The sequence below is a fragment of the Cynocephalus volans genome, chromosome 10 (genome assembly GCF_027409185.1).
Source record: "Cynocephalus volans isolate mCynVol1 chromosome 10, mCynVol1.pri, whole genome shotgun sequence".
Classification (NCBI taxonomy): domain Eukaryota; kingdom Metazoa; phylum Chordata; class Mammalia; order Dermoptera; family Cynocephalidae; genus Cynocephalus; species Cynocephalus volans.
Genome location: NC_084469.1, coordinates 110,919,993 through 110,945,819, shown reverse-complemented (window position 1 = coordinate 110,945,819; position 25,827 = coordinate 110,919,993). Strand labels below are relative to the sequence as shown.

Below are 25,827 nucleotides of genomic sequence, written 5' to 3'. Positions count from 1 at the left end.
ATAACACCAAGGCCACGGGTTTGGATCCCTATATAGGGGTGACCGGTTAGCTCACTTGGGAGAGAGCATGCTGTTGACAACACCAAGTCAAGGGTAAAGATCCCCTTACCGGTCATCTTTTTGTTTTAAAAGAAAAAAAAAAAAAAAGGTGGGTTTGTTTGGGGGGAGAGGGTTGGTTTGTTTTGGTAAATGCAGTGTGGTTTTCAATTTCTAGGCTCCTGTAAACCAGTGATTCTTGGTAGAGTCCCCTGGATACTCCTAGGCACTGGCCCAGGCAGGCTGCTGCAGGGTCAGGACTGAGGTGGAGAATTCTGCGTCTTTGACCCCAAGCAATGCCGGGCAGGCCCCACAGTGACAGGACAGACAGCCAACTGAGGCTGTCCCACCTTGTAGGAGGTGATGATGCCTGCCATCCTCTGTGTCTTGCAGGCCGGCCCTCGAACATGTACTTCCAGACCCACGACCAGATCGGCATGATCAGTGCCGGGCCCAGCCACGTGGCCGCCATGAACATTCCCATCCCCTTCAACCTGGTCATGCCACCCATGCCGCCGCCCGGCTATTTTGGACAAGCGAATGGGCCTGCTGCGGGTGAGCATGCCAGTGTTGGGGTAGTTCCCTGCCCAGCCCTGGCCCCAACTGAGGTTGTGCTCATCTGTGAGGCTCAGGCCTCCTTCAAGTGACACTGCATTGCTGTCTTTCAGGCCGGGGCACCCCTAAAGGCAAGACTGGTCGTGGGGGACGCCAGAAGAACCGCTTTGGGCTTCCTGGGCCAAGCCAGACCAACCTCCCCAACAGCCAGGCCAGCCAGGATGTGGCGTCGCAGCCCTTCTCCCAGGGCGCCCTGACGCAGGGCTACATTTCCATGAGCCAGCCCTCCCAGATGAGCCAGCCCGGTCTCTCTCAGCCTGAGCTCTCCCAGGTGGGCCCCCTTAATCACACAAAATGCTTAGCCATGGGGCCCAAAGTCTAGAACATTCCATATATGACACTGCTCTTCCTCAGAGCCTGGGCAGCTAGTCTAGCCCATGACCCCTGTCTCAGTTTTCTGTCCCTGTGCTGGGGTAACCAGGGTGGGTCTTCTACCACTTAGGCTTGAAGGATGGGTTTCTCCAGACTCTTCTATGGTACAGGTAGGGGCCGGGTGGCCGTGAATGCCCTGGGACTGTGGGTTGTTCACTTGCCCAACCTTGTCTTTCAGGACAGTTACCTTGGTGATGAGTTTAAATCACAGATTGATGTGGCGCTGTCACAAGACTCCACATACCAGGGAGAGCGGGCGTACCAGCATGGCGGGGTGACGGGGCTGTCCCAGTACTAGAAGGCAAGCCCACCATGGAGGGGGGTTTTCACCAAGGACCTGGAATCCTGGGGAAATTCTGCTGCAAACGTGTGCTGTGGGTGGTGGGGTCTCACGCCCCCAAGGGACCAGCTCGTCCTCTGACCACTGTGGGTCACAGTGGCTTCATGCACACCTCCCCAGTGGGATGCTGGGGTGGGCCTCAGTGCCACACTGCTGGGTGCAGGGGCAGCGCGATGACAACCTCAAGCTCCTGGCCTGTACTAGCTGGGAGCTCCCAGCCCTGTAGTCTGACAGCTTCCTGCCCTTCCTCCCTGACAGGTGGCGGTAGAAGAGCTAAGCTACCTGGCTTAGTCCATCAGCATCTTATTCTGGGTAATAAAAAATAAAAATAAATGGATACCTGTTTTCCACTGCTAAAACTGAAGCACCACTGTGTGAGCAACAGGAGAGGGAGAGGAGCGACCGAGGGAGAGAGGAGGAGCCGAGACGGCGAGCGCCCACTGCTGGCACGCGGCGGCGGCGGCGAGAAGGAGAAGGGAGAGCGGGAGGTGGGGCCGGCCCCCTGGAGCCCCTGCCCAGCCCGCTGCCTGCGAGGAGGCCCAGCGCTCGCTGCGCCCAGCCTGCGCTGCCACCAGGGTGGAGGGAGGAAGACCCTCATCTCAGAGTAGCCCTTTCCTCTGTTCTTTTGTTCTTTTTCTCTTTTATTGAAAGGGGACTACATTTTAGCAGGAAAAACTTCGCCTTTCTGTGCCCAAGTAGGCTCCTTATAGGCGGTGGCCGGCTGTGCCGGGCAGAGCCCCGAGCCAGTGCAGGTTCTGTCCACACCGAAACCGCCCAGGTCACGCTGCCTGTGTTCTACGACGGTTTTCATTTAAAGAAAATGTTTTGGGTCCTGTTTGTCTTTTTAAACATTCTGTCAAAGGAGTACTGAAAAATATACTTTCCTAAGTTTGTCTCTACATCTTAGTGGTGGACCTGGAAGATGCAAGAAGTTTCCAGAAACGAAGTTTAAGCAAGCCAGTGCAACTGGAGACTAGGATCAACACCTGTGATGCAATCTCGAGGAAGATTTTTGTTTTAAGTTTTAGTTTCCAGTGGCTTCACGCTGTAGGGCATCAGGCCGGTGAGGGAGTGGCCCCACTGGGATCAGAGGCTCCACGTTCTCCACTGGACTCTGAGAAGCAGAGCTGCTTTCTGCGCAGTGGACTTGGCGCCAGCTTCTGGCCACCCCATGAGGAAGGTGCTCGTGGCCCCACTGGGAGGGGCCTCAGCCAGGACTGGCCGTGAGGCCAGGGGTCGGGGAGGGGCTGGCAGCTTCTCCCCCCAGGTGGAATGCAGCATCTGAGAGTGCCTGTCTCCCTCCCCAGGAGGCACCCACAGTCCCTGTGGCTGGTAGCCACTCTGAGTGCCCCACACCCCACCCCCAAGCCCCTACCTTCCAGCACAGCTTTACTAATGTGGGGTGGTTGCTGCTTTTTTGGGGGAAGGGAACAAATCCAGAAATAAGTTGGCTTTGTGCTGAAGGGGCTTGGAAGAGAGTTTGTTGGATCAGTTGGTGGGGGGCATCTGCCTGGGTCTGGGTTTTTATTGGAGGAGTTGCTTTAGTAGGGAGAGCTGCTCCCAGCTCTTTGCATACCACAGGTTGGGGTGTCAGTCTCCCTGGCAACCACAAAGTTGAGGACTGTTCTCTGCCTACCCGGGCCCTGGTGACCCCCCCCCAGCTTTCCCCTCCCCATGCAGTAGTCACTGGCCCTTATGCCAAAGCCTCCAGATTTTGGCTTCTACATGGGACAGGGATGCACAGGCCACCTTCCTTCTGGCGAGGACTTATTTATTACCATTGCTGTAGGCCTTTCAGTTCCCCCCTTTCTTTGGTAGGCCGCATAGAGGCACAGGTGTGGTGGGTGTCCGCCGTGAGCCCTCCTGCAGCCCCGCCTGTCCGCGGGGCTGGGATGCTTTGCTTCTGCCTCGTGCCCTTGCTTTGTTCTCTGCCTTCCCAGCAGCGCTGCTCTGCGCTTCACAGATCGAGGAGCATCCACACCAAGGCAATGTAACTTCTGATTTTTGGTCAATTTGTTTTAAGCTTTTTTTGTCACCAATAAAATATTAAACAGTTCTTGTGTTCAGCAGGGATTGGATGAGTTGCAGGTGGGTGGGAGGGCACTGGTTGGACGGGGGCCCCCTGGCTGGTGGGGTTGTGGGGTTAAAGGAGGCTGGCAGGCATCTGGGGGCGCCTCCACGTCAAAGCTCAGAAAAGCCAGGGCACCTGAAGGGGGTGGGGCTGTGACTCTGGGTCCCTCCTGTGAGCAGCACCTGGGCCTGAGGGGTGGCTACGGGGGTGATGGCGCTACATGTTGGCAGGTAATCCTGGAGGGGTACTAGGGACCCGGCCCAGGGTGGGCTGGGCTGCTGATGCCACTCACCGCCTGCCCCACCCTCAGTCACAAATGAGGCCATGTCGTCCCCACCCCAAAGTGACAAGACGACCAGACCAGCAGAACAGACCACACGGTGTTTATTGTTGGGCCCATCCCGCCCACCCCGGGTCAGCGGCAGCCGCACTCGTCCACCACCATGTCCTCGTAGTGCCGCAGTACCACGTTGTCGCTGTTGTCAAAGAAGAGCACGGAGATGGGCGACAGGCGTGCGGGCACGCAGCAGGGCAGGCTGGCGGCGCCGGGGGCGGCTGCGTGCATGAGCGCGCGCAGCACGGCGTGGTTGAGCGCGGGCGGCCCTCCGGGACCCGGCAGCGTGGCGGGCAGCGAGCACTGGCCCTGGCAGAAGTTGGCCAGGAAGCCCCGCGGCGCGATGACCCAGCGGTGCCAGCCCACCTCGCGGAAGCTCACGTACAGCCGCCGCGCGCGACACGCGCCCCCGGCCGCGGCGGGCTCGGCCTCCCGCCGCGGCCGGGCCAGGGGGTGGCACAGGCGCGGGTCGAGGGTCACTAGCAGCAGCGCGGCCTCGGCCAGGCGTGCGCAGGAGGCGGGGGTCCGGGGTCGCAGCGCCAGCGACAGGCGGAGGCTGCGAGGCGCCGAGGCGTTGCGGGCCCAGGCGGCGCCCAGCAGCTCAGCGCGCACCGGCGGCCCCAGCGAGGACACCGCCTGGAGGAACAGCAGCGACCCGGGGCCCGCGCCCGCCCGCGCCACGCGCAGCTCCCAGCCGCCCGCCGGGGCCACCGCCGCCGCCGCGAAGCGCAGCTCCAGGCGGGCCCGGCTTGGGAGCTCGACGGGCTCCACCGCCGACAGGTCGAAGACGACGGTCCACTCGGGGCACTGGCCCGCGGCCGAGGCGGGCTCCGGGGGCCGGGAGGGTGCGCCTGGAAGGGCGAGAGCGCTCGGATAGCCTGCTCGCGAGGGGGTCTCGGTGGGGGCGGGGCGGGGGAGGTGAGCGCCAGGGGCTGGGGGCCGCCATCTGTTGGAAGGCGTCAAGTGCTGTGAAGCGGCGGGGTGGGGGCAGGGCATCCGTTGCATGGAAGCCGGGTGCAGGGGGCTGCCCTCGATTGGGGACACAGGCAGGGGGAGATGAGCAGGGCTTGTGGCCCCTGCGGCAGCGATGAGGGGGCGGGGTGTGCAGCGGCGGGCAGCGGTGTGGTGTGGGGGCAGGGCTACAGCCGCAGGCAAGGGCCCCGCCTGGTGCAAGGGGGCTTAGCCTCAGGAACTCCCCATCCCGTGGATGTCCCCAGCGTCCGGAGGAGGAGGGGTGCGGTGCGCTGGCCCGGGCTGCTAACGGGCGGGACTGGGAGAGTGAGGACCCTCGGGGCTGCTCTGGCCTCCCCCAGCGACACTCAAGGACACCCCCCCCCATCCTCCGTGAGGTCTCCAGGACCAATGCCCCCAGCGCAGGCCCCACTCACCGCGGTCCGCGATGTGGCGCACAATGTTTCCGGCGACCCCCAGCTCCTCCACGTGGCACGGTCGCAGGGTGGCCCCTGGGGGCGTCCGTCGGGGGCCTGCCCTGGCCTCCTGGGGGTCCCGGCGGCGGAATAGGCGCCACATAACCGGGGGCACGGGCCGGAGCATGGGGGCGCCCCGGGTCTCTTGGTGCAGCCCGAGAGCCTGGAGCAGAGCGGAGGCGGGGGCCGGGGGGGGCGCGAGGGCGCCGGCTGGGGGCGACAAGGGTAGCAGCAGGGCCGGGAGGAGGAGGCGGAGGACGTGGTGGCTGGGACGGCGACGCGGCGGTGGCATCTTTTCCCCCAGGCGATGGCCGGAGAGTGCGTAGGGTCCGCCGTAGCCCCGACCTGTGGTCTGGAGGCGGGTCCAAGGTCTCTGGAGGGGCCGGGGTCTTGGGGGGCGTGGCCGCGGTCCTGAGGCTGGACGGGGACGGGTCCGAGGGCGGGGTCTGAGGGGGCGGGGCGGAGTTCCCTGGGAGGTGGCCGGGGCCGGAGGGGCGGAGCTGGATGGGACCAGGATCCCAGGTGGTGTGGAGTGGCCGGGTCCTGGGGTTGGAGTGAGTTCCCCGGGGCGTGGTTGCGCTGGACGATTCACGGGTGGCAGGGCGGGGGCCAAGGGGGTCAGAAGCGCTTGCCCTTCACCAGGCCGTTCCTCAGCGACTTCCTGGGGGCCAAAACCGGGCGTGGGTTAGCCCGGGCACCCCAGGCCCCAGCAGACCCCTGTGCCTCCGCTCTCTCACAACCCAGCTGTCTCACCGTCCCTACCCACAAGGCCGTAAGACTCTGCCGTCCACCCTCTGGGCACATGGTCCCTGCACGCTGGCACCTCGCCTAGTCGCCCCCTCCCCAATTAAACCCTGTCTTACCCTACTCCACCACCTCGGCTGCTAGATCCGCACTGGATCAGGCTCCCCTCCCAGGGAGATAGAACTGCTAGAGCCCCCTGCCGCCTGCCGGCAAGCTCATTCCGCGCTCTGGTGGCCATGGGCTGCTCATATCCAAACAGTCCCTACCCGTTTCCGTCTGTTCATCTGTACTCTCTGCCTACATCCGCGGCCCCCTACTTTGCTTCCACGTTCTTAAAACAAGTTATGCGATGTCTTAAACCTCTAATCAATGCAGTGAGTGTACAGTTTGCAATCCCGAGAAAGACCCCTAGCCTGTAATCAATGTGCACGGTGTGAATATTTCAAACTGTAACTTGCAACTCATATTTTCCAAAAATGCAAAAATACCATTCGAGACCCCTCCCTGTGCACACTGCTGCTCTCAGGAAATTCCATTTTCCCTGCGAGAATTGGTGGCAGGACTCTGCGGATCCAACTGGGAAGGGATTGCGCCGGGAGTCTCTGTCCAGGCCACCTTGTGGGACACAATGGCGGGTCTGCCCCTGCACCTCACTGCCTTTGCCAACTCTTGGAGTCTCACCCTGTTTCACCGGGAGAGCATCTCACTGTGCTCTTGGCCACTGGACACTCTTGTTCCCAGGTGTGGACACTGCTTGCGCCTTGGCACATGTTCTATGGGTCTCTGTGCAGAAGCGCTTTCTGCAGTAGAGTTTACATACAAGCGTACTGAGGTTTTTGAACGGGTCCTCTAGTCTCGGTCTAGACGTCAGTAAGTGTAGAAAGCTCACAGTTCCTGGAGCAGATCCTGTGGGTCAGCCTTAGTCTTGTTGGGGGGTGGCCTCTCTTGGCGACAAGCTCACAGGTGTATTATTGTCCCCTTTTCCCCCTGGCTTTGTGGAGGACTCCCTCTCAGAGACCCTTCCTCGTAAGAATGTAAGGACTTCCCTGGGGAAGACGGTCTCAGTCACTTTCTTTCACTCTTCCCTGGGAAGCATGCTGTCCTATGGGTTGTCGGTCTTTATCTGTGGGAAGATCAGCCCTGCTGGGCCTCCCATCTGTCCCTTGTCTTCTAGCTTTGCCCATGATCCTTTAGGCTGAGGGTGTGGCCAAAGGATCCACCCCTGTGGCTTCTCGATTCTTCCCAGAGTTAAACAGGCCTCCCAATTCCTCGGTGACACAATCTCCCATTTCTACTGTAGGATAACTTTCCAGATTCCATTTCTGCACTGACATCTTTGGCCCTGGGGCTGAAGTGAGAAGGAGACACACCTTACATCTCTTCTCTGCAAGGTCCCTAAGTGTCCCACTGCCATTCTCACAACCTGCCTTCCCTCTGGGTAGTCTTTGGTATTTGCTGATGGTTTCACGGACTCTGGTCTGTTTCTGGACTCTGCTCCTACACTGTTCTGATTCTGTGCTTTTATAGTAAGTCTTCACGGACTAACATCCCCGTCCCATGCCTCATGTCCAGTACTGTCCAGAGGATTCTTTTTTTCCGCACAAGCTTCAAAGTGCCCCCTCCCTGTTCAAAAACAGCAGTCTATTTTCCTCCAGTGAGACGGCTCCTCTACATTATCAGATTTACGCCCACAGCTTCAGGCCACCATGGTGGTAGAAAGGATCCAAGCAAAGGTGGAAGCCTTGGTGGTAAAGTCCTCGAGCAGTTGAAGGGGTGGACATCCCTGGCCTGGGATCGTGGCCTTGGAGGGAATGGGAACGTCCACCATAGCAAATGGCCAGCAAAAACGCTGGTGGATGTCCTTACCCAGCCACTCTCCTCTCTTGGGGACATGGAGGCCAGGTCATTGGTGGAAGAGATGATGATGGGAACAGTTGGAGCTTGAGGACCTCCAGAGGGTTGGCACTGCCACCAGACGTGTAGATCACAGTTCTTTAGACACCAGCATGTGTAACAGAGGCAGAAATTGGCAGGCCAGTCCCCACAGCCCCTAAGAAGGCAATGGGGCTTTGGACCAACGTGCTGAATCATGATCAGGACGCAGGGGCAACCCCAGGAGGCTGAAGGCGTCAGTGCAGGAGAGCAGTTCACCAGCGACTGAGATCACAGGGGCCCCATGAAGGGGGATCAGGAGAATGGGGGGTGGCAGATGAGGAACCCAGAAGGCGAGGCCACTCAGGAAGATGGGAGTGAGAAAGGGATCGGTGCCACTGAAGTGCCATGTGATTAATGTTGTGACTCCTGAATTACTTATTTAATTAATTTATTTATTTGGTGGCTGGCCGGTAAGGGGATCTGAACCCTGGACCATGGTGTTACAACACCGCGCTCTAACCAGCTCAGCTCACCAGCCAGCCCCTCCTGTCCTTTCACTTGCAAACTTCATGTGTGCTGGACTTGAGTTCTTTTAACCAGTATAGAGGTGGGGTTTACAGGGGGAAAAAATAGCAGTCTCATCACTCTCATGACTATTCTATGTATTTTAGGCTTTTGTTTGTTTGTTTTGGTGGCTGGCCAGGACGGGGATCCAAACCCTTGATTGGTGTCACACCATGCTCTGACCAACTGAGCTAACCGGCTGGCCCCGCTATGTTTATTTTGATTCTTGCTACACTGTTATTTTGCATTATTTATCCTGCCTTTTCGGACCTTCTCTTCTTCCTTTCTTGCCTTTTATTTTGTTAAATTTGATTTTTGTTCCATTCTTCCCTCTACACCTTAAAACTTCCAACATCCATACTTAATCCCCGCCCTCTTGAAAAATACAAAGCACCCAATCCCACTTCAATTCTATTTTTTATTTTTTATTTATTTATTTATTTATTTTTTCTTTTTTCGTGACCGGCACTCAGCCAGTGAGTGCACCGGTCATTCCTATATAGGATCCGAACCCGCGGCGGGAGCGTCGCCGCGCTCCCAGCGCAGCACGCTACCGAGTGTGCCACGGGATTGGCCCCAATTCTATTTTTTAAATCTAATTAGGCATTTAAAATTTTTTTACTCATAAGCATGTCAATTTTTTTGCTGATCTCTACCTTTTGGGGTAGTTTTCCTGTTTTCTGAAACACACCCTGTAGACAATATCTGGTGATGGTGAAACCTTTTTAGTTTTGATTGCGTGGGTGTTCTTTCTCTGGAGTGATTTTTTTTTTTTTTTTTTTGACCGGTAAGGGGATTGCCACCCTTGGCCCGGTGCCGTCTGCACCACGCTCAGCCAGTGAGTGCACCGGCCATCCCTATATAGGATCCGAACCCGCGGCCTTGGCACTACCAGCGCCGCACTCTCCCGAGTGAGCCACAGGGTCGGCCCTCGAGTAATTGTTTTTAAAGTTGTTTGAAATTTTAAATTGGTTCAAATTTTGAATTGATACTTTCTTTCAGCACTTGAGGTGATACTTCATTCCACGGCCGTCTAGCTTCCCCGGTGGCTGTTTGTCCACATTGTTTGGTGGTTTGTCCTTTTTTTCCCCTGTGGCTGCTTTGCATTTTCACTATGGTGTGTTTGGGGCATGGATACCTTTTCACCTATTCTGCTTATGACTTATGTCTTGTCACTTCTGGAAAATTCTCAGCATTGCACCTTCTCATATTGCTCCTCATCTGTTTCCTGTTAGAACTCAGCTACACCAGGGCTGGCCAGTTAGCTGGTTGGTTAGTACATGGTGTTGTAACACCGAGGTCAGGGATTCAGATCCCCCTACTGGCCAGCCACCAAAAAAATTTAAAAAATAAAGAACTCAGCTAAACTAGATCATTCTTACAATTCTAGCTTCTATATTTTCCATCTATTTATGCTGCCTTCTGGGTAATTTCTTCACATCTTCCAAAGTGCTGATTTTCTCTTCAGCTGTATCTAATTGTTCCAGCTTTAACACTGGCAGTAGGTTGAATGGTGATCTCCAGAAAGACTACATGCTAATCTCCAGAACCTGTGACTGAGACCTTATTTGAAAAAAATTCTTTGCAGATGTCATTAAGTGAAAAATTTCAGGATGAGGTCATCCTGGATTTAGGGTGGACCATAAATCCAACGACAAGTGTCCTTATAAGAGAAGGCAAGAAAGCCATGTGACAACAGAGGCAAAGACTGGAGTGACATGGGCACAAGCCCCCAAGAAGCTGCAAGAGGTGAGGAAGGATCCTCCCCAGAACCTCCCAAGGGAATGCAGCCCTGTGACACCTGCATTTCAGAGTTCTGTCCTCTGAAAATGAGAGTAAGTTTCTGTTGCTTTAAGTTGCTCAGTTATGGTACATTGATACAACAGCCTCAGGAAAGTAATATAACATCCAAAGCCAATTTTAATGGTCTCTCAGGACTCTTTTTAACTTGTCAGTGACTTGAAGCTCATCTCATGTCTTTTTAAAAATTATTGGTTATGAATATTCATGAGGTACAAAGCTGATTGTCGCCCCTTGTGCCCAAGATGTGAAGGCCAGATTCAAACTGGCAGCATGCCCATTACCACAAATTGCGTTTGTACACCATGTCCCCCACCCATGCCTTTTTTTAAATAAACTTTTTATTATAGAGTAATTTTAGATTTGCTGTTACGTTGCAAAGATAGTCCAGAGAGCTCCCATAGGCCCTCACCCAGCTCCCCTAAAGTTACATCTTACATTTCCAGGGTACACCTGTCACAGCTAAGACATCAACATTGCTACAACAGTATGAGCTAAACCCTAGACCTTATTTAGATTTCCCCAGTTTTTCCACAGATGTCCTTTTCCTGGTCCCATATTGCATGCTGCATTTAGTCTGGTCAGGTCTCCTTAGCCTCCTCTGATCTGGGACCGGTGCTCAGCCTTTCCATTCTCATGATGGTGACATTTTTGAGGCATCCTCACCAGCTGTTTTGTGAGACATCCCTCGGTCTATTCCTTTGTATCCCACCCTGCTTTACGTACGTCTAACGCACTAACTCCAGCTGTCCTTGGAGGATCAACTTCTGTTGGTGGTGCCCAGGGGTTGGATCTTGGCAGGGTGTTGCCTGGTATGTCCCCTGGTCACTTCTGTGCTTTGCTGTCCTAGTGGAAATGCTCTCGTGGGGGGCGGGGGTGCCAGGCCCCACCCCACATTCTGGAGAAACATCCCCAGGGGAAATGGAGCTGGTGGAGCTGGGAGGTCCGGCTCTCTCTGGCCTTGGGCTCTTCACTTACAAGGACATCGCCACCAAGAGCTGCTGTCCTACAGCTAGAGGATCTTTCAGATGTTTAGATTTTGCCAAGCAGGTGACCCCCATTCTCTTTGGCTACTGCCTCTCTGGAAGCCTCTGGAAGCCTCCTCAGTGAGACCTCATAGATCTCTCCGCAGAATTCCCAAGTCACATTTGAGAGACAGTTACAGTCGAACACCTCCAAACAAGGTTCCCAACTGCCTCCATCCGCTGGCACACATGGCCCGGCCCCAAGCCCTGTCGGTAAACAGCAGCTTGAGCCAAAAGTCTTGAGTCATCTTTGATTCTTTAATTTCTGTTTCACCTACATCCAAAGCAAGTCTGGTTGGTTCTCCCTTCCAAAGAGCTGGGATGTGACCACATGCCTCCTCTTCCTGTCCACATGCCCGGAGGATGGTGACAGGCTATAGGTGGTCAGTCAGCACCTCAGCCTTGACCTTCTCTACTGCTCAGCCCTCCCTGCCAGGGCCTGTCCTCACGCACCTGGCTGGATCCCTCTCCACCCCTGGGTGCTGATTTTCTAGCCTTGACACCTCGTCTGTAGGTCACATGCTTGGCAGGTGCAAAAATGCTTCTGTCTATTTCGATGGATCCTAAGAGCACTCCTCTGACCCCACTCTCTGCTCTAACCACCCCCAGCTCTCTGCTGCCCTTTGCAGAGAATGTGTATGTCTCTGCACATCTTGCCCTCCTCCCCTCCCATGCCAACCCACCTCACCCAGCTCTGTGTCTGCTGCTTCCCTGAATCCATGGTACCCAGCAGAGTAATGAACCAGCAGGCCAGATCAGAGGGTCTGGCTGGTCACTACCTTCTGGAACCTTCTGCAGCCTTCTGCCCTCACTCTTGCTCAAACACTCCTCATGTTACCTCCAGGGTATATCAGGCCCTGGACCCTGCTCCTCACCCAAACCCACCTCCATTCACTCCTGGGTGCCCCTGCCTGGGACTGGGGCTTTGGATACCATCTGGCTCTCACCCCAGGGCTGGTGAGGCTCACAGGAACCACCTCCAGGAGGCTTGCTGAGGCCCCTGTGACTTTCCTTCGCCAGGACTCCCTCCTGGGCTGGACTGGGTCTGAGCCCCCAGCCCTATCTCCTGCTTGGCTGACCAATGGGCTACCCTACCCAACTCCGAGGCCAGCACGACTCAGCACGGGCAGAGTGTGGGCAATCTTTGCCACCCTGGACACTCTCTGATCCCCACCTCCACCTGCTCTGGCCAACAGCTACTCCTCATGCATGATCCTTGCCCACTATGGCCACACCAGCCACTGGCCCTGATTCTCACCGTTCTCCCATCCCTGCCTCCTGCTCCTGGCTGCCCAGCCCCCTGCCCAGACCTCCCTCCCCTTCCTCGCTGTTCTGTCCTTTGCCACAGTTAACTCTGTGGCTACATCGTTCACCCTTTATCACCATCTCTGTTTCAGACGTGGGCTCTGGTCCACCATGGCCTCATCTGCTGCCGTGTTTTGGGGCCCGCCCACGGAGTGCACTCAGAGAGATGTCCCTAAAGGAAGGAACGGGGCGGTGCCCCTCCACACTCACTCAGCTTTGCTGGGCTTGGGGCTCTGGGCCTCTGCTGTGTCGTATTCCCGTAGGTCTTTCAGCTCGCGCATCTGGCCTGTCAGCACCTTGACCGCCAAAGCCACGATGTACTGTGGAAGGGGAGGCTCGGTGAGGCAGAAGTCCCTCCTCGGCCGTGGGGTCTCCTGACGGCTGTGTACTGTGTCACGGGCCCTTTGCACATGCTGTTCCCTTTGCCTCACGTGCCCCTCACCAGGCCTGCCCGAGAAGGGCCTGAACTGCTACCTGGGGACAGGGACAAGAAGGGGACTGCTGGCTGAGCAAGAGGGGGCAGACCCACTCACCAGGAACCAGTAGAGGTTCATGAGGGTGAGCAGCAGCAGGAGGGCGTTGAAGAAGAAGTAGAAGGGAATGTCAGGCACGGAAAGCAGGCTGCAGTGGCATGTGGCGTACAGGACCTTGAGTGGGAACCAGTAGAGGCGGAACCAGAACCTGTGCGGGGAGGGGCAGGTCAGGGAAGCCTGTCCCCTCCCATCCACCTGTCCCTGTGCATCCCTACCCATCCCTGTCCCCTTGACCCATCCTTGCCCACCCTTGTCCCTCTCTGTCTCCACCACTGCCCTGTCCTCATCCACCCAGCCCCACCTTTTCCCCACCTGGGCCCTCCCCTGCCCACCCCTCCAAGGACCTACCCTCTTCCCTGCCAGGCCCCTCCCCTTCCTGTGTGCCCCCACCCCTTCTTTTAGGCCCCACCTACCTCACCAGGTCCCACCTTCTTTCTTGCCTGGCCCCACCCCTGCACTGCCTAGCCACGCCCCCACTCTGCTTGGCCCTACTCCTGTCCTACCCTCTCCCTCCCAGGATCTACCTCGTCAGGCCCCGCCTCCTTCTCTGCCTGGTCCCACCCACCTCACCAGGCCCTGCCTCCTTTCTGCCAGCCCCGCCCCCTTCCCTGCCTGGCCCCGCCCCTCCCTGTCCACTCACCAGCTGAAACAGAAGCTGAGGCAGCCCAGGTCTGCCACCAGGGCATGCAGCCGGTGGTGGGAGACACTGCAGGACTTGAAGTAGATGTTGAGCTTGGTGAACTCAAGCAGCACGTCGCTGATGTCATGCAGGAAGAACACAAGGATGCCCACATTGTGGTACCTGGGGGTGAGATGAGAGGAGGAGAGGGCGACTCACACCGGGGACCCCAGTCTGCACTCAAGCCCCCAGGCTCCCAGTGGGCCCCTTCGAAGCTCCCCTCTCTGGCTCACCTGCCCTGCCCACCTCCCCTTCCCAGGACCCCCTTTCCTCACTGACCCCTACCCTGGGCTGTACCTGCCCCACAGCAGCCCCAGAGGGTCCTTGCCCTCCCTACGTCACTGCCCCCTGTGGCCCAGAGCCTCTCTGGAAGTCCCTTCTCTGACCCCTCTTCATCTCTGTGACCCCTGACTCTCACAGGCTTGGGCCTTTCTGTGTTGACATGCCCCACGAGCTTGCTCCTCACTTTTAACATCACTGCCATGCTGACAGTTACAGCCTTATGTGTGCAGCCTGAACGTCACTGCAAGCCACAAAGTTTCCTAGTAAAGGCCTCTGCCATGTCCACACTAGTATCTTAAGAAGCCCAAAGGCCAGCATCTCCACCCAACAGTCACTTGGGCCAAGGGGCCTGGATTCAGCCTTGGCATGGCCAAGTGTCTCTATCTCATCACGTGTCTGTTCCTGCTCAGCCCTCCTGACAGCTCATGGGCTCCTGCCACAGGACCTTTGCACACCCCTCCCCGGCATTCGTGGTGCCTCCTTTCACCTCCTTTCAGTCTTTCCTCACCTGTCACCCCAGGCCACCCCATGTAAACCTTCAGTCTTTACTCATCTGTCACCCCAGGTCACCCCACGTAAACCTAATACCTGCTAAAGGCCTTATCCTTCAACTTGCTTTTGGTTTTTTTTTTGGGGGGGGTTGTGGCTGGCTGGCACAGGGATTGAACACTGGACCTTGGTGCTATCAGCACCATGGTCTAACCAACTGAGCTAACCGGCCAGCACTGATTTTTTTTGCCATAGTTCTTATCACCTTCAAACAAGTTGATAGTTCTTTTCTTTTCTTTCTCTCTTTCTTCTGATTTTTTTTTTGGTGGCTGACTGATATAGGTATCCAACCCTTGACCTGGGGGTTACACAACACTATTCCCCGACCAACTTAGCTAACCGACCAGTTCTCTTTCTTTCTGATTTTATCATCTGATTCTACTCTCTAGAGCAGTGCTGTCTCATAGAACTTTCTAGAACCATGTGAATTTTCTAAACCTGTATTGTCCAATATGAGAGCCACCAACTACATGTGGCCACTGAACACTTGAATCATGGCTAGTGTGGCTGAGGAATGGAATGTGTGCTTTTATTTACATTTAATTAAAGTTGAAATAGCCACTGTGACCAGTGGCTGGTCCCATAGGAATAGAATGTGAGTTTCTATCAGTCACATTTAAAAAAAAATAAACATATAAAAAGAAACATCTGGGCCAGCCCGTGGCTCACTCGGGAGAGTGTGGTGCTGATAACGCCAAGGCCACGGGTTCGGATCCCATATAGGGATGGCCGGTTGGCTCACTGGGAGAGCGTGGTGCTGACAACACCAAGTCAAGGGTTAAGATCCCCTTACCGGTCATCTTTTAAAAAAAATAATAATAAAAAAAATAAATAAATAAAATAAATAAAATAAAAAGAAACATCTAAGACTAATTTTAATAATGCATTCTAATTAACTCAGTATATGTAAAATATTGTCATTTTAATATGTAATGGAGACAAGAGGATCAGTGAGATATTTTCACTCTTGTCTGCATGGGAAGCCTTTGAAATCGGGGTGGATCTTACACACACAGCATGCTGAGCTTTGCACGGGCTCCATCCAAAAGGCACAGTGGCCACGTGAGCCGAGTGGTGGCTGCAGTGGGATCTGGAACGTCAGGGTGTGTCTGGTGTGTTCATGGCTCTGCCCCAGCATTCATGCATGGCAGGTGTTAGGAAACACTTGCTGTGTTACCCAGGCAAGGGTGTGTCCAGGCAGCGTCCCCAGGGGAGGTGGCTCTCTGGGCCTGTGTCACACCATCCCTCTGGAATCTCTCTCCAGAGTCTCCAGCCCCACAGCCTGCCCTTAGGCTTCCTCCCTCCAGCCCCAGTCCCAAGTACTCAGACATGATGTGACCCTCCTCCATGGCCTCCACCGTGGCCCTGGCCATGAGCCAGTGCCCCCCATCCACCACCCACTCCTGTGCTCACCGGAAGGCGTACGAGGAGACAATGAGGACCAGGGTGACCACGTGGTGGATGAGCATGACCACGGAGTCCTTGCGCCATGTGTCCATGTACAGCGTGGCATAGATGGAGTGGCTGTAGAAGCTTCCCTGCAGCAGGTAGGCGGCCGCGATGTCCCGTGGCACTGCCATGCCTGGCGTCCAATCTAGGGAGGGCCGAACTTCGTGGTCAGGAACCCGCGGGGCCTCCAAGCCCCTCAGCAACCCCGTGACACCCCCAAGCCAGGTGTGCAGCCTCCGAGCGCCGCAGTGGCCATGCATCTCTGGTTTTCCACACCCAATTCTGTTAGGTTTTATTAATAGGCCCTATTTTTTTTTAAGAACAGTTTTAGGTTTCTAGAAAAATCCGGCAGATAAGACAGAGTCCTTACATAACCCCTCCCGCAACACACACACAGATCCCCTGTCAGTAACATCTTGCATTCAGGTGGTACATTTGTTGCAAATGATGAGCCCACACAGATATATTGTTATTCAAGAATGCCCTGAGATCTCTCACTGGCAGGATTTCCATCTCTGTCTCAAATCCTGCCCCGGCTCCCCTTCCTTTTACCAGGCTCTCCAGCCAGCTCTTGCTGGCATCTTCCCCTGCCACACACCCCCAAATCCCCACCCTGATGGAGGCTGCCAGCTGCCTGCCATCCCCGGCCCACCACACGCTAGCGTGGGGTCTTCACCTTCCACCAAGCGGGGTCTGACTCATCTGCCCCCCCAGCCTCCCCCTGCCTCCTGGCACATCTCCCCACTGCATCCAGCAACTCTGACCCCCCAGCGCTCCCCACCACTTCCTCCTCCTCCTGTCCTCAGCCACAGTCCCAGGGGCCACCAGACACCAAGGCCAAGGGTCACACAATGTTCTCCCCACATCAACCTGGCACCCTCTGATTTGTCCCCGGCTCTCCAGTCACTCTTCCTCTGCCCACCCCCTAAACAGCCCCCAGGCTCCCCATCCCAGACACCCACAGCCACATCCTCATGTGCCCCCGGAGCCCAGTTGCCCCCACCTCAGTGACAGCCCTTCACCTACCATCCTGTCTACAACTCTGCCTCATTACCCCCTGCCCCTGCCACTCCCACTCTGGTCCTGTCTCCTGCCCAGCACTGCCCCAGTACTCCCTGGCTTCCCATGCCTGTCTGTTACCCTGTGCATGGCAGCCTCAATGGCTGTGAACACATGAACCATAACGTGGGACCCAGCAAGTCCACTCCTAGGTATGTGCCCAAGAGACATGAAAACAGAGAATCGAAGAGATACTTGTACACACGTGTCCACAGCAGCACTACTGGGCTGGCAATGGACAAATGGATAGATAGGGACCCACAATGGAATATTACGCAGCCATGAACAGGAATGAAGTGCTGACACATGCCACAACGTGGATGAACCTCAAAAACATGGCTCTGCATGAGAGAAGCCAGACACAAAAGGCCACACTGTGTATGATTCCATTGATATGAAATGTCCAGAACAGGCACATTCATAGGGACAGACAGCAGATTAGTGGTTGCCGGGGGCTGGGGGAGGGGAATGTGGAATGACTGCTCATGGGGACGGAGTCTCCTTTTGGAGTGATGAGAATGTTCTGGAACTAGATGGAGGTGGTGGTTGCACAACACTGTGAATGTACTGAATTGTACACTTTATTTACTTATTTTTAATTTTTTTGGTGGCTGGTACAGGATCTGAACCCTTGACCTTGGTGTTATCAGCACCATGCTCTAATCGAGTGAGCTAACTGGCCAGCCCAAAATGGTTAATTTTTTTTTTTTCTTTGCAGCTGGCTAGTACAGGGATCTGAACCCATGGCCTCAGTGTTATAAGGCTGTACTCTAACCAAATGAGCAAACCAGCCAGCCTACTGTACAGTTTTGTTTTGTTTTTGGCAGCTGGCCTGTAAGGGGATCCGAACCCTTGACCTTGCTGTTATAACACCACGCTCCAACCAACTGAGCCAACCAGCCAGACCAAAATGGTTAATTTTTAAAATTGTGGTGAGATATATGAGAATATTTCAAAAAGTTCATGGAGGGCTGGCCCGTGGCTCACTCGGGAGAGTGCGGTGCTGATAACACCAAGGCCACGGGTTCGGATCCCACATAGGGATGGCTGGTTCGCTCACTGGCTGAGCGTGGTGCTGACAACACCAAGCCATGGGTTAAGATCCCCTTACCGTTCATCTTTTATAAAAAAAAAAAAAAGTTCATGGAAAGATTCGTATTCTTTCAATTCCATCTGTCCTCAAATGTTTTGAAGTGCCCTCGTATATAGTGTAAAATTGACCATCTTAGCCAATTGTGAGTGTACAGATCAGTACGTTCATGCTGTTGTGCAACCGTCTTGCAAAACTGAAATCCTGTCTGCATTCAACACTGACTCCCCCTCCCCCAGCCCCTGGCACCCGCCACTCTACTTTCTGTCTCTGTGAATGTGACTCCTCTAGGGACATCCTATGAGTGATATATCCTACGTTATTCGTCTTTCTGTGACTGGTTAAAATGCTTAATTCTATGTTACGTAAACTTGGCCTCAGTAAACCAAATGCAAAACATCCCACCAATCAGATCTTATTTCCCTCACTCCACCCCCACTTAAACCATCCAGGGGCTCCTCAAGGCTTGGCAACAAAACTCACACTCCGGCTGGGCCCTGGACCTGTGCTCCATCCCAGGCGCTCAGCCTTCCATTCCCCCACCACACAGGCCGGGTGGCTTCATCCCTCTTCAGCCTTCAGCTTGGAGACTGATGCCGGAGCTGTGCCCACAGGCACCTGTGGGTCCTGGACCCTGCACCTCTGGCTCCCACTGGTCCATCCCGAAAATATGCCCGAGCCCCCTCTGCAGGGAGACCCAGCTCCAGGGCACCACGAGGCCCCTGGGGAGGGCTGTGTCCTGTAGACCCCCTACCCAGAGGTGGTGGGAGCTCCAGAGAGGAAGGAAGAAGCCCAGGTGGGGACCGAGGACAGCCATCCCTGCTGAAAACCATTAGGTACTGTCCACTGCCATCCCCAAGGGACCACATGCTCAGAGTCCCTGGAGCTCCAGTCTCCCCAACTAGCTCTGTGTCCTGTTACTGCAGAGGAGATTCCTCCTCCAGCCTTGAGCCCCAAATCTGGGGCGGTGGCAGGGGCTTGAAATTTACTCTCTAGACTGAGCCACTTCTGAGCATGACCGTCAACACTAGTGTTCAGTGACACCTTGGGGCATCCAGGATCAGAGTCACCTCCCCCAATCACAACCCATCTCTTACCTAGACCACTGTCCGGCCATCCCTGTGTGATCGGCCCTCGGATTGGAGTTGATTTCCTCCAGCCTAGAAAGCCCTGCCTGGATCTCACACCCACCTCAGACCACCTCCCTGTTGCAACCAAAATTGTCTGAAACTCGGAGGAGCAGCTGGCACCCCAGTTCCCTGCGCCTCTCCAACCTAACTCTCCAGAAATCTCCAACCCGCAGCTTTTGCCCACAACCACCAGAGTCACAAGATGTCCTTGACCGCTTGCCCCCACCCTCCCATATCTTTCTAGCTGTGGCCTCCCTGCTCCCTGCTCCTGCACCTCCTCACACGATGGAGGGGGGTCTGGGCTCGGACCAGGCGCCCCAAATCTCTTCTCCCTCCTCTCTGGACCCGAGCCACCTGTCGCTCTGGGTGATGGATGCCATCCCAGCCTTGACCCCCTCCCAACCTCCAGACTCAGGTGTCAGCTACCTGGGTGTCCCCAGTCCAGTTCCTGGTCTCTCACAAACTCTTCCCTTCCAGTTCCCATCTCATGTAGGGGCCCTGGACCCTGGCGTTGTCCCCATGCTCCTGCTCTCTTCCACCGACCGTTAGTTTGGCAGCAAATCCTGTCAGCTCTACCTTCTCCACGTTTCTCTATCAGCCATTTTTCTTCCCTCCCCATGTTGGGAGGCCCCTTGAGCCCCAGCCCCTGTCCTCAGCCCCCTCTTTGGCCCCCAGGGCAGATGGCCAAGCCGGCCAGGGGTCCTGCCACATCCCTCCTCTGCTCCCAGCCCTCAGGTAAGTACCAATCCCTCATGGTGGCCTCCTAGGCCTGAAAGCCATGGCCCTCACTGCCCTCACCCCAACCCGGCCATAGGACCTGCCTGCCCCAGACTCCCTAGGACCTCATCCAACATCACCTTCATTGGGTGGGGCCCTTCCTGTCCATGTTGAAAACTGCCCCCTCCCCACCTAGGTTGTGGCATCAGCACTTGTGGCTGTTAACAGACTGCCACTTCGCCATCTGTTGCCCCCCCAACCCACGGTCAGCCTCACCTGGGTCCAGCACAGCAGCTGGTACACAGTTGGTGCTCCACAGATGCACATTGAAAGAAGCAGCTAATGTACAAGCATAGTTGATAAGAAGAAGAAACCACCAAAGGCCACTGTATGCCCCAAACTTGAAGCTAGTTCAACTGAGGTTCACCCGCATGCAAGAGAACCAAACAGCGGCCCACAATTTTCCTCCAGGGATTCAGAAAACAGCAAAGTGGCCATGTGTGTGGCACATCCATGTGCTGCAGGCTCGGTGCCACCAGGAGCTTTCTCAGGCTGTTCCCGTCACATGGCAGGAAATACCATTCATGTGCATCCCTGACACATGGCCCAGGTGGTCAGCACAGGATAGAGAAGCCCGAGCTTCCCGCCGATGATGGGGTTTTCTATACTGACCTGCCCATCACCGGCGCCAGCCCCCACCCTGTCTCCTCAGTTGGGACAGGTCACATAGAGCACACTGCAGTCACCTTCCTGCCCATACCTCCCAGAGTTCAGGCCTTATGATGCTCACATCAAATCCAACCAATTAGATGCAGCCACTTCTCACCATCTTTACGTCCTCACCAAGAAGGTCCAAGCCATAGGGGACTGTTCTGTCTCTAAACAGCACCAGAGAAAGTGTTTTCTAATCCACAAAATTTGATCTTGTCTATCCCTCGCTTAAACCGATCTCATTTAGAATGACACTAAACCCATGCATCAGCTCTCAGCAGCCGCTCTCCTCTCCTCCTCATGCAACAACCTTGTGAGTGCCCCAGGGCCTTTGCACATCATGCTATTCTCGACACCTGGAAGGCTGCCTGGGCCCACACGTGGGTCACCTCCTTCAGGATGCCTCCCCTGAGCCCTAACAGGGCCAGATGCCCCCTTTACTGCCCCCAGGGCTCCATGATCACCCTTGTCTTGGAGTGGGCTTGACACCGAAGACATCCACCAGATTTCTGACAAGTGTCTGGCTTCCCTGTGCACCTGTCTTTGCGTCTTAAGCAGAGCCCTCCCCTCCCATCCCCACAGGGTTCTTACCATAGAAGACAGACGGTGGGTCATGAAAGAAGGGGTAGTTAGTGCCGAAGAGCAGGTAGGCACTGTAGCTCCAGGAGCCCAGGTAGAAGAGAAACTTCCAGGCGCTCTCAGGCATCTTGGCCGCGTCTCTAGGCTGGAGGCGGCACCGTTTGGCCAGGGGCTTTGGGTGAGAAGGCGGGCAGCTATCAGCGCTAGGGGCCACAGTGGGGAAACCGAGGCTCAGTAACTCCGCATGCCGGGCGCTGCAGGGGAAAGCCGAGCTCCCAGGCCGGCAACCTCCTGGAGCGTAACCAGAGCCCACACATGCCTGCCAAAGGCTAAACTTAGCACCCAGCTGTCTGTCACTAAGGTGCTGGGGAGCGGAGTGAGGGCGGGACCGTGAGGGGGAGGAGAAGAAGGGTCAGGAGGGGGCGCTCGGGCTTAAAGGAAGGCAGACCAATGGGGTCATCCCAGGGGAGTCGGGGGGGCCCAGAGGTCACAGGGGAGCTGGGGGTGTGACGAGGAGGGATTTGAAGGGTTGGGGCTGGGAGAGGGTGGCAGGCTTCTTGGGGGTAGGGCTCCCGGTCGCTGGGCTAAGCCCCGCCCCTTTACCCCAAGGCTGAGGGGGCCCCCCAGGCCAGAGCCAGGAGCGGTTGTCATAGAGACATCCAGAGCCTGCTCCGGTAACCCCTGGCAGCCAGACTGCTTCCAAGAAGATGAGCTTTGGAGAACGGGGCAGCCCCTCCGCCCATTTCTTGGGAAGGGTGAGCCTCGAATTGGGGCGAGCACCCCGCCCAGGCTGGGGAGGGCCTGGGGCAAGAGCTCGAGCTCCGAGGACTCCAAAAGCGAGGGGGCGCATGGCCGACTCCTTCCGGAACGTGGGGAAGGCGCTGCTAGGCCCTGGTAGTTCGAGAGAAGATACATCCCCCACCCCGGCCCCAGCGCCCTCTCCCTGCTGGGTCTCCAGCTCCCCAGCCAGAAACTGGAAAGGTGCAACGAAACCAGATGGGGACCAGGGTTGACCGATGGAGGGGGCCTTTTCACGCCTTTCTCTCTGTGGAGCAGAGTGGGGCCGGTTCTCTCCTCCATGCGGGTGATATGGAGACGGGGGTGGGGACAGTAGCAGCCAGACAACACCCCCATCCTCCACCTAACAAGGGCCAGTCTCTTCCCGGCCAGCAGAGAAAGGCCCCTTTGTTGGCCTCGGGCACTCTGTCCCAGCACCCTCTACCACCTCCAGCCAGCCTGGGGCGGGGTTGTCCACTCGGTGCACGGGGGAGTTGCAGCCAAGCTAGGGGCCTGAACGCCTTCCTACCAACTCTCCCAACAGCGACCCCTCCCCCGGGAAGGCAGTGGGGTCAGGTGCCAATGTCACCACTGCATTTACTCTCCAACCCGTGCGGTGGCCTCCCCAGACACTGGACAAATCGGCCGTCGCCCCGTGGAGGCAGCACAGACCAGCCCCAAAGACCCGGGCCATGTCACTTCCAAGAGAGCGACCACCTGCATGGCCAGGGCGCCCAGGCCATTGCCATCCCTGGTCGGAGGGTGGCACTGACCCAAGACAGGAGCAAGGCAGCGACAGGGCAGCATCTGCCTCTTCCCGATGGCAGCGAGCAAACCGGCCCCACCGCCGCCTCACGCACCCCGCTCCGGTCCTGGAGGCGCACATCGCAGGCGGCCTTGTGTGCGGAGCCCTCCTAGTCCGTTCTCGGCTCGGCCCTGCCCGAAAGAGCTCTCGGCGGCCCTAGCCCCCCTCCGCCGTGCCTCGGCTCCCCCACATCCCGAACACGCCACCCGCATGGGGGCCCATGCCAGCCAGGCCACAGCCCGCATGCAGCCCCGCCCCCGGCCCCGCACTGGCTGACAGGGTCGCGCGGCGGCCCAGGACCCCTCCGGTACCGGGCCCTCCCCGCGCCCGCCGCCCCCAGCGCGGACCCGCCCGGCCCCGCCGCACTGACCCGAAAGAGGCGCGCGGTGGCCGCCGAGCGCAGAGCCGTCCAGCCGAGCGCGCCGAGCGCCAGCAGCAGTAGCTCCGGCGGTGCCAGGCGCGCGTGCTCGGCCAGGCCGCGGCGCGCCAGCCCCCAGCCGCAGCCCGCGCAGCCCCGCGCCGCCGCCAGCGCGCTGCCCCAGCCGCGCCGCACCAGCTGCGCGTAGCTAGGCATGGGTTCGGGCCCGGGCGCCGCCGCCGCGCTCCCCGCCGCCGCCATCGCCCGCTCGCCGGCCGTTCCCCCGCGCCCCGCGTCACGCGCCGCAGCCTGGCCGGGGGCGGGGCGCGCGCAGGCTCCGCCCCAGAGGGGCGCGGGGGGGGCGGCCGGGGCAGCGGGGGAAACCGAGGCGCGGGGCGGCGGGGGCGGAGGTGGCAGTGCACCCGCGGAACCTGGACCCCAAGCACGCAGGCTCCGCGCGACCCTGTGTCGCTACTCCTGTCCCCGCCCCGCGTGCCCGTGCCGCACCAGGCTCCCCCCCACCACGTCGGCCGTGTCCAGGGCTTGCGGCACGGCGGGCACTAGACGGCAGTACACTCGGCCGCAACCCCCTCCCCTCCCGGCCCTCCGGCGTTCCTTTCCCGCCTCGTTTTCCCCCCTCTGCCCTTCGCCGTTCCCGGGAGCCCTCGCCTCTCATGGACCTGTGGTCTGGCACACTTTGGCACAGTTGGGACCATCCGCGTGGCGTTCTTGCATTCAGTAGGCGTAGTGTAAATGAAGGCTGTCATTCTCTAAAAGGGCACGGCGCACACGAGGGTGTGGGGCAAACGTACCTGCAGACACTCTGTCCCGCCCTGCCCAGCGCTGGGCAGTGCACCTGCAGCTGGATTGGGGACCGGCGACATCTCCCAGGCCTGCTCCTCTGAGCCTGCAGCAGGCTGCTGGGACTCAGAGGTGGGGCCACTGACTTTAGGGGGCTCCCTGGAGGAGAGGAAGGGCTGGGCACCCTGTGAGGGTCACCAGGAAAGCCTCCCCAGCATCAGATTAACACAGGCCTTACAAGGAGGTGGACAGAGTGGGTGCCATGGTGGGGGCCTGAGGGAGGCTGGATCAAGACCAGGATTTCACTGGGACCTTCCGTCTATTGTCCACTGACCAGATCCTGAGCTCAAACCCAACAACCATCAGTGAGGGTACTGGTCACCTTTGCTGGGAACACTGCCTCATCTCAGCCCCCAGGACTTCCCTCATCTGGCGTCCAAGGTGCAGGATGCAAGGATGAGCCCTGCAGGAACTGGGCTAAGTCCCATACACCCCCCAGCCCAACCTGACCTTCAGGTGCACAGGTGAGAAGGCGGCAGGCAAGGAGGGCTTCCCCTATCCCCCGGCCCCTCATCCCACATCGAGTTGACCCCACCTGGGGACGTCCCCCAGTCCAGCCACTTCTCACCACCTGCATGGCATCGAGCTGCCCTGGGGCCTCCTGTCGGGTAACCTGGCTTCCCACACCCCACACAGAGGCCAGAGGCAGCCGCTACCACTAAGTGGAGCCGCTCCCCCTCCTCCTCCACTCACAGCCCTCCACAGCTTCCGCCCATGCCCAGCAGTCATGCCTCAGGGCACTGGCTGTCCCCTCTCCCTGAAATACTGCTCCCCTAGCTACTTGGAGGGCTCTCCTCCACCCCCTTCAAGCTTCACACAGATGTCACCTACTCAGCGTGCCTCCCTGGCCATCTGAATCCCACACCCCCATCAGTCTGCTCCTTGGCGCTGTTGCCCTACTCGTTATACTTGAATGTACACTCTGCACAGGCAGGGGCTTATCTGTCCTGAGCTGGGCCAGGGTGTGACAGGCCTGGGGGCGGGAAGATGCAGCTGATGCCCCAGCCTACCTGGCAGGTGGAGAGGGGCCCAGGCCAGCTGCACATGCTCCTGTGGGGCAGGTGGGACCTTCAATCACCTCCCTCCGCCTCCCACCCACCACTATCTGGATACTATGGTGCCCATTGGTGATGGGAGAAGTGCTGCCCGCCCACCCACTGGCCTCGGCTCAGCCTTGAATTTCTTCTTGGTGGATCCAGTTGGCAGGTAGCCAACAGGTAGGTGCGGGTCAGGAATGTGAAGTGGCCCCTGTGCTGGCAGCTGGGGGCCAGGGCTCCCAGGCACCGAGGCCTGGTGGGGGTTGCTGCGGGTCAGTCCAGAGGCTGGTGCCTTCCCCACCCCCGAGAGATCAGCCAAGACCAACCATGGGGCCACTGATCCTGATACCCCTGCCCAGTGGGCAGGGAGGAGCTGGGAGCAAGGGGTGGAGGTAGCTTGCTGTCCTGGCACCAGGGCCAGGTGTTCGATTTCAGGCACCTGCCCCAAGGCAAGTGAGACCAGTCCCTGGCAGGATGATGGGAAACCAGGTGTCTGATCTCCTCCCTGAGAGATAAGCCGAGGACAAGTCCAGGCACAGGCCAGCAGATAAAGGGCACATGGCCCAGTCCAGCTTCCTGGGACCTCACAGCCCCGTGTGGCCTCAGGGCCTCTGCACTGCCTGTGCCTGCTGCCTGGGATGCTTGTACCCCAGAATCTGGCCTGGCAGCGCCTTGTTGTTGGGTGGATGCAGCCCAGTGGTGG

The 25,827-nt window shown here is 57.6% G+C and overlaps 3 protein-coding genes across 4 annotated transcripts in view; 1 reads left to right on the top strand and 2 right to left on the bottom strand.

The window, feature by feature from the left end:
* Nucleotides 1-3,419, top strand: part of UPF1 (UPF1 RNA helicase and ATPase) — a 33,868-nt gene extending 30,449 nt beyond the window's left edge. For both annotated transcript variants that reach the window (XM_063109382.1, XM_063109383.1), the window contains exons 21-24: nucleotides 430-591; nucleotides 705-922; nucleotides 1,202-1,324; nucleotides 1,622-3,419. In XM_063109382.1, coding sequence (XP_062965452.1) covers nucleotides 430-591; nucleotides 705-922; nucleotides 1,202-1,321 — 500 coding nt within the window. In that variant the 3' untranslated portion in view covers nucleotides 1,322-1,324; nucleotides 1,622-3,419. The remainder of the gene's footprint in view (nucleotides 1-429; nucleotides 592-704; nucleotides 923-1,201; nucleotides 1,325-1,621) is intronic.
* A 421-nt stretch (nucleotides 3,420-3,840) lies between these two features.
* On the bottom strand, nucleotides 3,841-5,502 carry GDF1 (growth differentiation factor 1). The gene is made up of 2 exons (XM_063110659.1): nucleotides 5,157-5,502; nucleotides 3,841-4,619 (listed from the first exon to the last, which is right to left on the bottom strand). Exons 1-2 carry the CDS (start codon nucleotides 5,485-5,487, stop codon nucleotides 3,850-3,852), a joined length of 1,101 nt encoding a protein of 366 aa, XP_062966729.1. The 5' UTR covers nucleotides 5,488-5,502; the 3' UTR covers nucleotides 3,841-3,849.
* A 263-nt stretch (nucleotides 5,503-5,765) lies between these two features.
* CERS1 (ceramide synthase 1) lies at nucleotides 5,766-23,487 on the bottom strand. The gene is made up of 7 exons (XM_063110660.1): nucleotides 23,239-23,487; nucleotides 21,299-21,458; nucleotides 15,965-16,145; nucleotides 13,682-13,843; nucleotides 13,042-13,189; nucleotides 12,719-12,828; nucleotides 5,766-5,856 (listed from the first exon to the last, which is right to left on the bottom strand). Exons 1-7 carry the CDS (start codon nucleotides 23,485-23,487, stop codon nucleotides 5,814-5,816), a joined length of 1,053 nt encoding a protein of 350 aa, XP_062966730.1. The 3' UTR covers nucleotides 5,766-5,813.
* Between the last annotated feature and the right edge of the window lie 2,340 nt (nucleotides 23,488-25,827).

Coding starts and splice junctions, on each gene's coding strand:
- GDF1 (XM_063110659.1), bottom strand. CDS start 5,487: ATGCCACCGCCGCGTCGCCGTCCCAGCCACCACGTCCTCCGCCTCCTC. Junction 4,620..5,156: donor GCGCCACATCGCGGACCGCG/GTGAGTGGGGCC, acceptor TCGCCCTTCCAG/GCGCACCCTCCCGGCCCCCG.
- CERS1 (XM_063110660.1), bottom strand. CDS start 23,487: ATGGCGGCGGCGGGGAGCGCGGCGGCGGCGCCCGGGCCCGAACCCATG. Junction 12,829..13,041: donor TGAACCTCTACTGGTTCCTG/GTGAGTGGGTCT, acceptor CCCCTTCCACAG/TACATCGTGGCTTTGGCGGT. Junction 5,857..12,718: donor CCCAAGCCCAGCAAAGCTGA/GTGAGTGTGGAG, acceptor TTTGGCCCCCAG/GAAGTCGCTGAGGAACGGCC.